At 40.7% G+C, this 12,094-nt stretch overlaps 2 protein-coding genes across 2 annotated transcripts in view; one reads left to right on the top strand and one right to left on the bottom strand.

Annotated features, from left to right (window-relative positions):
- Positions 1–5,395, top strand: part of LOC128614625 (LYR motif-containing protein 4A) — a 59,517-nt gene extending 54,122 nt beyond the window's left edge. Inside the window, exon 3 of the mRNA XM_053636106.1 lies at positions 4,964–5,395. Coding sequence (XP_053492081.1) covers positions 4,964–5,032 — 69 coding nt within the window. The 3' untranslated portion in view covers positions 5,033–5,395. The remainder of the gene's footprint in view (positions 1–4,963) is intronic.
- A 1,157-nt stretch (positions 5,396–6,552) lies between these two features.
- On the bottom strand, positions 6,553–10,900 carry ppp1r3g (protein phosphatase 1 regulatory subunit 3G). The gene is made up of 2 exons (XM_053636080.1): positions 9,431–10,900; positions 6,553–9,259 (listed from the first exon to the last, which is right to left on the bottom strand). The coding sequence occupies exon 1, from the start codon at positions 10,817–10,819 to the stop codon at positions 10,097–10,099; it is 723 nt and encodes a 240-aa protein (XP_053492055.1). The 5' UTR covers positions 10,820–10,900; the 3' UTR covers positions 6,553–9,259; positions 9,431–10,096.
- Between the last annotated feature and the right edge of the window lie 1,194 nt (positions 10,901–12,094).

The raw sequence follows: 12,094 nt of genomic DNA, 5'->3' as shown, positions 1-12,094 counted from the left end.
CTGATTTAATTGCCACACACTTGGCATTATCATTTTCTTTTGTCTTGTCTGTGACACTAATAGCAAGCAAACGACCATAAAACATACAGAAATTGGATGAAATGCGCTACAGTATATAGCTCTTTGTTAACGCTGAATAAAGCGTGATAGGTATGGGAGAACGCAGCACCAGCTTTCTTTATAACCGTGCTTCATCCTTTAGAAGAGTTGCAGCGTAAATCCAGCTGTACCGATCTCACCCTCTCCAGCATCCAGTTTAAGCCCCATCAGTCTGTGCTCTTTTCCCACGGGCCTCTGCGGCTCCTCTAAGCAGGAGGTTATGGGCAGGCGTCAAAGCGAGCTGCTCAAACTGACAGATGGTCCGTGTCACGCATACGGCGAGCGTTTTTACAAAAATGGACCTCAGCACTCTTCTTCACTGGGGTTTGAAAAATGAAACCTTACCTCACCTTAGATAACCGTGCATCTTTTTCAGCACCGGTGCTCTTTTTCTCACCGCGGGCCAGCAATTCACTGCACGTTCCAGACCGTCTCCATAACGGATGGGCTTCCTGACTCATTCCGAGGCATTTTTTTTAAATAGAGTGGCCGCATGTCGCGTTTAGTCGGAGCATCCGTCACAGAGTTTCTGGAGCACTGTGAAGTGTTTGTGTTGTGTTTCTCAGCAGAACTGGGCTGAATCAGAGAGGCTCCACTACTAAGCTCTAACCCCACTCTCTGTTCTCCTTTATTATACATCAGTAGTATTCTACTGGTTGAAATAAATCGTGTGTGTGTGTGTGCTTGCGTGCCAGCAGTCAATTAAGAGGAATAAACTTTTGCAATAAAACATTTGCATCAGGTGCTGCAAGATGAAACCTGCACCGTTTTTTACAATCAAATGCAGGACTTTTTATAGCAGCATTTAAACCCACGTTCGAGACCGTAGGCACCGCAGAAGCAGCATATTTTTATTGAAACGCCGGAGGAAAGGAAAGCTATTAGGGACCATATCCTGAAGATGCACTGAGAAAAAGAGCAGGCTAGAGCTTTGGTTTATGAGAATGATAAGAGCCTGAGCTCCAGTAGTGTAATCTGGTGGAAATGGAAATTCTCACATTGCATAATGGTTCTCAAGTTTTACAATAATTTAAAGAGAAATACTTTTATTTCTAAATCCATTTATTCATTCTTTTGTCTTCAGTAACCTCTTTATCCTAGTCAGAGTTACATTGGATCCATACATAGCACCATACACAAACACCTGATTGATCACTTTTATACTGTGATGAATCATTTCTATCCTGATGGGAGTGGTCTCCCCCAGGATGACTCTGCCCCCATTCACAGGGTACAAGAGCTCATTGAATGGTTTGATGAGGATGAAACTGATGTAAATCATACGCTATGGCCTTCCAAGTCAGCAGATCTCGCACCAGTCGGACACGTACGGGAGATTTCGGAGTGAACGTGTCACACAGCGCTCTTCATCACCATCATCAAAACACCTACTGAGGGAATTTATTTTGGAAGAACAGGGTTCATCGCTCCAGTACTGGTCCAGAGACTTGCAGAATTGATGGCAAGTTGCATTAAAGGCTGTTCTGGTAGCTTGTGGTGGGCCAGCATCTTTACCAAGACAGTTTATTTTAATTTCTCCTTTAATTTATCTATCTGTTTTTTGTTTTGTTTTTTTTATTGTTGGTTTAAAATAATTTAAAATTAACTTAAGAGGGGTGCTTTTGTTAAAAAAGGATTAAAAAACGAATTATTTTGGCTTATTGTGGTATTGCATAGCTGTAGAGTATATTGTATAACCATTGTGTGTGTGTGTACGTGTGTACATACAGCTTGTATTGATGTGTTGCTGTTCTGCCCTGGTCCCCAGTGTGTTCCTGCCACATGGTCCCTAGAACACACACTTCTGTTTACGCTGAGTTTATTGGTCAGTGTTTGTTCCTTTCCAGAGGTGTGTGGCACACAGTGTGTCCTATGCACACGCCAGTGTTTTCACACACACACACACACACACACACACACACACACACACAAAAAAAAAAAAAAAAACACAACACCAAGGCCTGTTGACACTTGATTTAGCCCACCATGTGATTCTAAAGCTTCAGCGGTAAAGCCTTGGCATCAAGCTAAGATTACAACACGCCTCTGGACTATGCCATGTTCCAGAACACACACGCACACGTACACACGCGTATCGCTCACCATGTTATTCACAGCAATTTACAGTTAGAAATTGCTTTGTCTGCTCTGGTTGTAATGCATATATTTGGATTCTGTAGTGTAAAAGAGCTTGGATAAGAAATATAACTCTTGGGACAGAATCTGAATAACTGAATAGTTTTCGTGAGGACGTGGACCGAAATCTGGATGCATCAGATGCTCGAATAAAAAAACATTACTTTCAGGTTTAGTGAATAGCAGATTTGTTGGCTGCAAACTGATGGTTCGGAATTTTAACATCCGCAAATACTCCATAAGGGTTTACAAACTGAATTATTAAAGCTGTATTTTGCAGCCTTCGATTTATTAAATTGCATATTTGGGATGCATTGATCCCACTCACTTCAAGCAGTTTTCTAAAGCAGTTTGTGTCCTGAGTCATGTCAATCAACATCACACATGTTCATGGTGTTAAAGTGCCCTTTATTATGCTTTTTCAGATATTACCTTTCCTGTAGTGTGTTATAGAGCTGGTTGTGAATGTAGAAGTCTGCAAAGTTTCAAATATCAAAGTGCACGACTAATGGAGTAATTGTCTCCCAAAAGAATGAACCCGCTCCCGAACAGCCTGAAACGAGGCGTCAGTAATTCCAGACTTGCTTCCTGCACAAAGCTACTAGTGATCATGAACGATGCGTTCATTTTGAACGGATCTTTAATGTGACTCAGGAACAACGAGTTGTCTCAGAGAGCGATTTGTTCATTTTTGACCGCGCATGTGCTGCAACATCCCCATAGGTTCTGTACAGGAAACAGAAATGATTAGTTCACCTCTCGAGTCTTCGGGTTCGAGTCGTTCGTTCGTCACGTCACAGCCCCACGACTCAGATCGGGAGGTGAGGTGAACTAACAGATTGCATAGCCTGAAGACCTAATGCTAAGCTATTAATTAATCATTTCCGTTTCTCAAAATTCAGCCTTGGCTACATTAACCTATAGTTTATTTTTTATTCCAAATGTGATCAACGTTTGCGTAAGTACTAGGCGTGTTGGGGAATTTAACATGTAACATTTTAATTATATTCTTCTGAAGTGAACGAAATGACTCGAAAAAAAAGATTCGTTCCTTTTGCTGAACGAGATTCAAATATCCGAGTCAGAAAATGATCCCGACTTCCCATCACTAAAACCTATGTAGGTTTGTAAGAAAAAAAACCCCGCCTCTGGTCTCCGCGAACAACGTGTACTTTGACCCGGCTTTCTTGTTGCCATAGTATCGGAAGCACGAGCTGTAAAGGCACGGCCCTCTACCGGAAAGGGGTCGGAGAGCAGCAGCTCATTTACATATAAAGAGACACAAACGAAAACGGCATGTTTTTGCTTTCACCCAAAAAGGGGTATTTACAGCATGGTATAATAAATGACCCATGGGGTATTTTGAGCTGAAACTTCACAGACACATTTTGGGGACATCTGAGACTTATATTACATCTTGTAAAAAGGGGCATAATAGGTCCTCTTTAAATAATGTCAGTGGTTTGGATTGGAAAATGTCAAATCCAAACTCATACCAGGCGTTTCAGGCTAACATCGACCCTGATATAGACACAGTCAGTATCAGACTGGTGTTTATTTACAGTGTTGCATTGTGGGCATTATTGATTTGGTTTCCATGTGGAAACCAAACCATCATTCCTGATTTTGTCACACTGCATCTTCACATCAGACGCCTCTGTCCTAAAACCATTTTTCTATGTTTTGTTTTATATCAAAGTGCTCACATAGTGTAATGTACAAAAGTTTTGTGTACTGTAAGATTTAAATTTGTTGAAAAAATTGTTGCTTTTTTCTTATGTATTAGTGTCAGTGGACAAGAGCAGATTTGTTTGGTTTACATTCTTTCTCCCATTTCCCAAATTTCTTGTTGTTCCATTCTTTTTAGAGAAATGTTTGTATGCCATTAAAAGCAAAGGGTAACATATTAAGTAATAATACTAAATACTCTACAAATTAAAAAAAAAACAAAAAAACAAAAAAAAAGATCTACCATGATGCTTTTCTAAGATCTCTTTTAATATGTATATTCATCAATCTAATAGAATTTTGCTTGGATTTCATGTACCACGCTTTTTCTTTTTGTTTCTTTTTGTCATTATGTCTTTGGGGTTGTCCGTCCATCCGTCCCTCTGCGCATCTATCCGAGATCCTCGTTAGCAAGATATCTGAAGAAAACTAATGGTTGAATGATTTATTTGGAAATTGATAATATGGACATTTTAATTGTAACTGATTCGATTTTGGAATCGATTCATAGCAAGGTCTGAAATAGTGTTCCTTCAGTAGCTTCCTTGCTGTTTGAAAAATATCCAACTATAGCGTTTATCCTACACAGGGTCGTGGGGGAGCCCGGAGCCTGTCCCAGGGAACTCGGGGCACAAGGTGGGGGACACCCTGGACAGGGTGGCCACCCCATCGCAGGGCACACACTACTGACAATTTGGAAATTGTCAGCCTTTAACACTTCTTTGGACTGGGGGAGTACCCTGAAGGACGGGGAGAACATGCAAACTTTGTGCACATAAGGTGGTTTGAAACTGAAGCTAGTCAACTGTCAAGAGTCATTTTAGTTGTCATTTTTGCAGTCTGGGTTAATGGTTGTTAAAATGGCTGCTAAAATTTCAAGGAAATGGTACAAGTGCTCGAAAATGCCATAGTGGTGAGCAGAGAGAGGTGGTGGACCTGTACTCTAAGTGGAAATCACCATTTTGAATGTTTTTAACTTCATTTTTTTCTTAATGCACAGGTAGTCATAGGAAGGATGTACGAGGTTCAACGGACCGTAGTGGAATCCCAGTCGAGGAAATTCTTCTGACTGGACACAAGTGGACTACGCCGCTGTCTGTAGAGGGGGACCAAGGCTTTTCAGGAAACCGCTGACTGTCTAACACGCCTACATCGGGGCCTAGGTTGAGGGAGGAGGAGGAGGATGATGCCTTTCAGACAATGTATACATTCACTGTTCCCAAATCACTTACACCCATTCTGCCTCTTTATAAAGTCAACTGTGCTGAAGTGCACACTTCACTGAGTACAAATACAACACAGCGAACACACCACACAGCCTGCTGTTACAGCCCACTATTAGGAGTCTGTCTTTTTTAAGTTTGCCGATACATGTGATGTGTGTATTATTTGTCCTGTTTCATTAAAGTTATGTTGCTTTAAGACACCACGAGCTGGACAATTCCTGAGCATTTTCATGTGAAGTTGAACACATACGAAGGGTCACAGTGATGTTGTGTATTGGGGTTAATGTTTTCCCACAAGGCCGAGAGATTTAAAATAGATTAGTTTGTTAGTTTTTAGGTAGGGATGACCCAGTGAGCTCGAGTATAAGGTATAAAGATCATGTTGCACAATGCTTCCTGGGCTAAATACAGGGTTGGAATGGGGACATTGAACTGAGTTACACTTGACACTGAGGTGTGTTCTTCTGTCCTTTTCATTTAAAGGCATCAAAAAGGTTATGCAAAAAGTGATCCAAGCTTCAGAAGCATTGAAACGGCAATGAAAGTTTATATTTGACGTTTTTAATTTTGATATGCGTAAATGTAAAATTGAAGGAAAAAAATATTAAAAGACAATAATGAAAGAATAAAAGAAAAAGGAACACGCTGACCTCTATTTTACTGTTTATCTGCCAAAAAAAAAAAATAGAGTCCCCCAATAGTTTAAAAATTAATTGACCCACTTGCTGTATGCTGTAATAAGGCAGCGATCTAAAATATAACGCAAAATAAAATTTAAAAAATAGCACTAAACATAACGTTCAAAAAAGCAACTGGATAACATTTTGATATTTCCCATCTATTAAGATCTTAAAATACACGTTCGTACAGGATTTTGAGTTTTTTGTGGTTGTTGCAGCCAAAAATGCTTGATTTTTCTGCAGCTTTTTTTTTTTTTCTTCAAAATGTGAGTTTTTTGTGCTTTTTTTTTTTTTTTTGCAGGAAAACTACTTGAAATTGGCAAAACTGCAATCGCACGAAATAGTTCTGCACGGTCGTTCACAGTGATGTTTGTTGGTCAGTGAGACCAACAAATGACGTGCCAAGTCAAATGACATGTCTTGGTCTAAATCTGTGGTAATTTTGAACAATCGCAAGCTCCCCAGAGTATTGTGGAGCTTGCTTGATTTTGCGTTCATTTCTGTGATCGCAAAACCACGTAATCATGGAGGGACTGATTGCTTTTAATAACCGAAGGTCATCTGTAAAACCTAGCACATCTGATATTGTTTGTATAAAGTACATTTCGTCTTAAATGTAACAAACGTTAGCTTTACTCAGCTATATATTCACTCTGTGCATGCAACAAGTAACACTTCTAATGTACAAATCACTTTACTTTTATTTTTATCTACAGACACCTATATGCAAAGTGACAGCTGAGTATTAATCCAAATACTATGTGGCTCTACAACACTGTAACATTACAACACAAGGAGGTTAAGTAGGTAATCTGGTTAGGTTACTCGATTATAGGTAGCCATTTGACTACAAATGAAAAACAACAACAATAACAGTACTGTAAAGTAAGGAAAAGAAAAGCGTAAAGCACAATGTTGTCAGTACATTAACATTAATATTATCTGAGAAGTCAGAGTCCGGGGTCTTTCTCAGGGGCCCATCTGTGACACTTTGACCATCCTTCATAAACCCTGAATAATAAAACCTACATCAGCTGCTCATCCTTCAACTCGCTTGAGTAAACTACGTTATCCTGGGCCGTAATCCACATTGGAAATGACGCCTCGGATATCTCGGACTGTGTGATGGGTAATGAAGCTGTCAGTTGTAATACTGTATGTGAGAAACAAGCTCCAGTTCCACATCATCTACAATTCAGGCAGAAGAAACAATGTCCTAATAGAGCTTCATGTCCCATACAGATTAGCAAATGCAGCTTGAAGGCTGTGAACATCAAAGTGGTCGGAAGAAATCAGCGTGGCGTGATGGACGGTTCAGGAAAATCCATTCTCGTTAGCTACGAGAGGAGATTTCATTGCTTAGAGCTGAAACAGCGACGGAAACAACAACAAGGGAGAAATAAACTGATAAAAAAAAAATGGATGGTTTCAAAACTGCAAGCATCGCCGAAACACTTCCTTTTCATCTTGTTTGCACTCGCAAGCAATAGAGGTCTACGTTTTCTCACCTGAAGCATTGTTCAGAAATAGATAAAGGTCTAATAGCTAATTCCTTACATTATGTCCAGTCTAACCACCTAAACCTTTTGAAACTTGTTCTCTTCCACATCTAGAAGCAACATCTATCAACCAAACCATCGGGTTCTGCTTATGTTCGAATGAACTTTTCCCCCAAATCAGCGATACAGATATTGCATCATAGTTTGTTTCTTGCCCCAGAGTGTTTCATGGTTATCTCGGAGTCACACTGTTCAGCTTTTGTACCTTTGGATAGTAACGATTTAAAACAGTATACAGTACAGTGCAATAGTCTTAAGCACACTATTTTTGTAGTTTTTTTTTTAGTACAAACTTTGTTATAGATTTTTAGGTCATGGCTTCTACATTATCGAGTCAGTACAAAAAACATGGTAGATTCCGAAACATTGGTTTTCCAGCTCAAAATTAAATGTTACAGAAAAATGTTTGTATGTCAGTAAAGAAAGCAGGATATTATATAATAGACCAGTTTTCAGACAAAAAACACAATGAAGGCTGCTGGGTTTTGCTGCAAAAATAAGAAGCGAGAGCGACAGTCAAAGTCTCCAGAAGAACCGTGACTGGTTCTGCAAGATGCTCGATAAAACTAACAGCTCATTTCCTTATAACACTGCACTCATTCTACCTGAGACTACTATTTTTTTTAAGCAAAGTGTTGTCAAGCCAAATATTGCCTTTGTTTCATTTATTACTGTTTACTGCTCTTTGTGGTATTTATTTATTTTTTTAATGGAGAAAGATTTAATGTCATTATTTTTGAAGGCATCTTTGCATGTACAGACTTTTGCACGGTCTTGTATGTCAATCTCAAGGGACAGGACATTCAATCAAACTCTTATTATTTGTAGATTAAAAAAAAAAATTAAAAAAAAGTGAAGCTGCTTTTTTTTCCCCCACCATGGCCATTTTATTCAGAGTTTAGCTTCGCCTGTATTCACTCGCTCGATCTGCAAAGACTCAACATTTTCTGCTTTCATGTGTGGTACTGAGATTCACTGACATGAGGTAATGTTCGTACTCTTTACTAGCACTTTGCTGTGGATTGTATAATGAAGCAGAATTTGTGGTTTGTCTTTGGCAAGTTCCTAAATATTCCATGAAATTGCAATAAATGCACAAAAAAAAAAAACAAGAATTTTAATAACACATTTGTGCTATTTTAGTTTTTCTCCATTCATTACCATTAGTTATAGTTACTTAGATGCATGCATAGTATTACAAGCTTAAAACATATCCGATCGTATGAAATGGCTATGATATGCATACAACTTAACACGAGTCGCTGTTTGAAGCCTACATTTCACAATGAAAAAAGCCTTTAATCAAACCAACCCTTTCATCAAAGCATGTAAAAAAAAAAAAAAAAACAAACTAAAAAACAACATATGTAAGGTAATATGCGCTTTTCAGAGTTTAAAGGTCCAGCTTTACGGCCTCAACATAGAAAATTGAGTACTTCGCTGGACGTTATAAGGTCCATGAACACATCTGCATTGAAGAACCGGCGTTAAAGTGTGTGCTGACGCAGTCAACAGACCGGAGGATGTTCTGGCACTGATTTAATGTGTGCAAGACAACGGTTCTGCACCAGGAACACTGCTACACACTCGATGGCAAGTGTAAATACATACCCATAATTCTAACTGCAATGTTAGCTACATAAAAGCTCCAAGTTAGTCTTCTATAACACAATATTTGTAGAGACATTCATGGAAAATGTTACTGATCAATAACAGAAAATCTTATGGTGCAGGTTACTTGTCGGATCTAAAAAAAAAACAAACAAAAAAACTCTGTAGTGGGAAGTCAGAAATTGGAATCACATCATTTCTCGATCTCCATACGTTCGAGCTGCAAATTGAGAAAAGAATACGGGCATCTCAATGTTTTTTGGTTGCAATCAAACCGACTAGCGGTGAAGAGTGATGTATATTTTCATCCTCAAAACAGCTAGCTGTGTAGTCAGTGTTATAGATTTAACAAGAAAATATGCCTGTGCGTTGTTGGATCTAAAGTACATACCGTTATATACAGTATAACTCATTTAAAGGGAAAGAGTTGCACATTTGTTTACAGCTGATGTTGTGAGCAGCCATGTTGATTTGACGTCACTTGCTGAACTTGGGGTTCAGGAGATCTTCCTGACTTTCCGAGTAGGAATTCCGAGTTGTGGAGGTGTTTTCTTTGGGTTTCATCTAGTCAGAGGTCAGAATTTCAGAGTTTGGGTGAAATGCAGCGTTAGATTTGACAGGTGGGCAAATTCTCGTGACTAAAATAATGCTGGACAGACAGCTACGGTGGCCAGCATGTTTAGGTCATGTGACCACATGGGACAAATGCTTCACTACACCCAAGCTGATGAAGAGTTACTGTCATTTTGGTGTAACTGTAACACAAAGAAACCACCTTCTGTGAAAATAGCTTACTGGACCTGTAGGATCAGGTCAGGCAGTGATATCAGTGTGCCAAAAGTAGCTCATGCCTATCAAAAATATTCTATGTTGTAAATTATTAGTTAAAAATAGGAGGCTATTGTAAATAATTATCGCTGATGTCTTTGCATGAACCAGCTCTGTCCAACTAGTACATAACCCTAAGTGAAGATATGTGATTTATTTATTTATTTATCTTTCAATCACTCAGCTCAGATTCTAGTTGACAGTGGAGTAAGATGCACTCGGGGGGGGTTCACAGCAGGAGGCCACACTGCACACTGTAGTTCTGCTCGTCGTTATTGTCCCAGAATTCCCCGCGGTCAGTCCTCATGTACACGGCGAAGTGCACACTCGCGTTCGGCTCGAGGTAAGGAGGCGTGAGCACAGTGAAGGAGAATCTCTGGATGTCGTGCACGCGCTCTCCAGACACGGGCACCGCGGGCGCGTCCGCGTAGGACGCCCAGTGGTTGAACGTGTACCTCACCCCGACTTCTGTCTCGCCGTTATGCGCGACGCTGGCGCGTATGACCCCGCGCACGGCCCACCCGGACATGGAGACCGTCTCCAGGGCGACCCTGCAGCGATTCGCGCGCGCCTCTGTGACCTCCGCTGCTGTGTCCCGAGCGAATGTGAAGTTGGAAGGCTTGCGCTCGCGCTCGCGCTCGTGCTGCGCGGGGAGAGCGCGCAGCGCGGCGAACACCTCGGAGGGCACCTGGGGATCCTCGGCGATGCTGAAGTGCCTCACGCTGGCCAGATTCAAGCCGAGCGCGTCGGCGAACTTGACCTGCTTCCTGCAGCGCTGAGAGAGACGGCTGAACAGATTGGCCTGCTCGGGGTAGGCCGGTAAGGACTTGGCCCTTCGCCTGTCCCGCAGGTAAATATCCTCAGGTTCGGAGTCGTGATCGTCGTCGACTCCATGGCCGTTATGTATCTCCGGCGGGAGGACCGAGTGCGACATGTCAACCGGTCTGATCATCCAGAGTCCGAGTCAGAGAAGAGCACAGAGTGTCTGAAGTGAGGAAAGTCGATCAGTGGGTCATACAGGGGAGGTGAGACCATTTTAACAGCGCGCGCGCACGTGCGTGTGTGTGTGTGTGTGTGTGTGTGCGCGCGCTTGCGCTTAAATTGGGACCGACAGGTTAATGCAGTGGTTTTCAAAAGTGGGGGCCGCCAGGGGGCGCCCGGGGGGCCTCAACACTTTTGTGTGAAAAATAAATAAATGCATGGTTTTTTTTCCAGACAACCACACACACACACACACACACACACACACACACACACACACACACACACAATCAATTCCTAATGTAATGTAAAGATGTAAGATGTAATTATTAATAACAACAAAAAAAATGGGGATATATTCAGAAGTCTGTATTTTTAATGTGTTTTAAAGACATCTTGCAAAAGGAGGGCCTCGGTCAAATGTTAATGCCATTTGGGGGGCCTTGCCCTGGAAAAGTTTGGGAACCCCTGGTTTAATGTACTAGCTCCCCCGCCCTAGACAACACTCCTTCCCCATAGGAACTGTCTTGTACCCTGTGTCAGCGGGCTGTGTCTCATTACACACCTTTTCCTTCAGCCGTTCACCTAACTGATGCTTTATTAACTCAGATCATATCTTTCATAACTACCGGTCAAAAGTTTGTGGACACTCGACTGAAATGTTTCTCATGATGTTAAAAAGCTTTTGATCTGAAGGTGTGTGATTAAATGTTTGTAATCGGTGTTGTAGACAAAAATATAATCGTGCCAAGATATTCATTTCTTTCATTAGAAAACTAACATTTTATTTACAAAATGATCTTTTTTTAAAAAAAAAAAACGGGTGACTTGGAGCGAAATATTCTGAAAAGCAGCCGATAAGTGTCCAGCGTAGGTGTGAACTCCTTTAATACTGTTTAAAAAGCATCTCAGGGAAATTCCTCAAGAAATCTGTTGAGAAAATGCCAAGAATACATTTCTGGAAATTCTAGCCAAAAACGGTGTCTACTGTGAAGATGCTAAAATACTCAATTATTTTTATTTATTTAGGATTTTTGATCACAACATAATTCCCATAGTTCCATTTGTGTTACTCCAGAGTCTTGATTACTTTACTATTATTATTCTAAAATGTGGAAAATAATATAAAAATAAAGAATGAATGTGTCTAAACTTTTGACTGGTAGTATATATGATCTCACTGGCACCCTGTCCAGGGTGTACCCTGCCTTGTGCCTGATGCTACCTGGGATTGGCTCCAGGTTCC

The sequence above is a fragment of the Ictalurus furcatus genome, chromosome 1 (assembly GCF_023375685.1).
Source record: "Ictalurus furcatus strain D&B chromosome 1, Billie_1.0, whole genome shotgun sequence".
NCBI classification, from domain to species: domain Eukaryota; kingdom Metazoa; phylum Chordata; class Actinopteri; order Siluriformes; family Ictaluridae; genus Ictalurus; species Ictalurus furcatus.
This window is presented reverse-complemented; position numbering and strand designations above follow the sequence as displayed.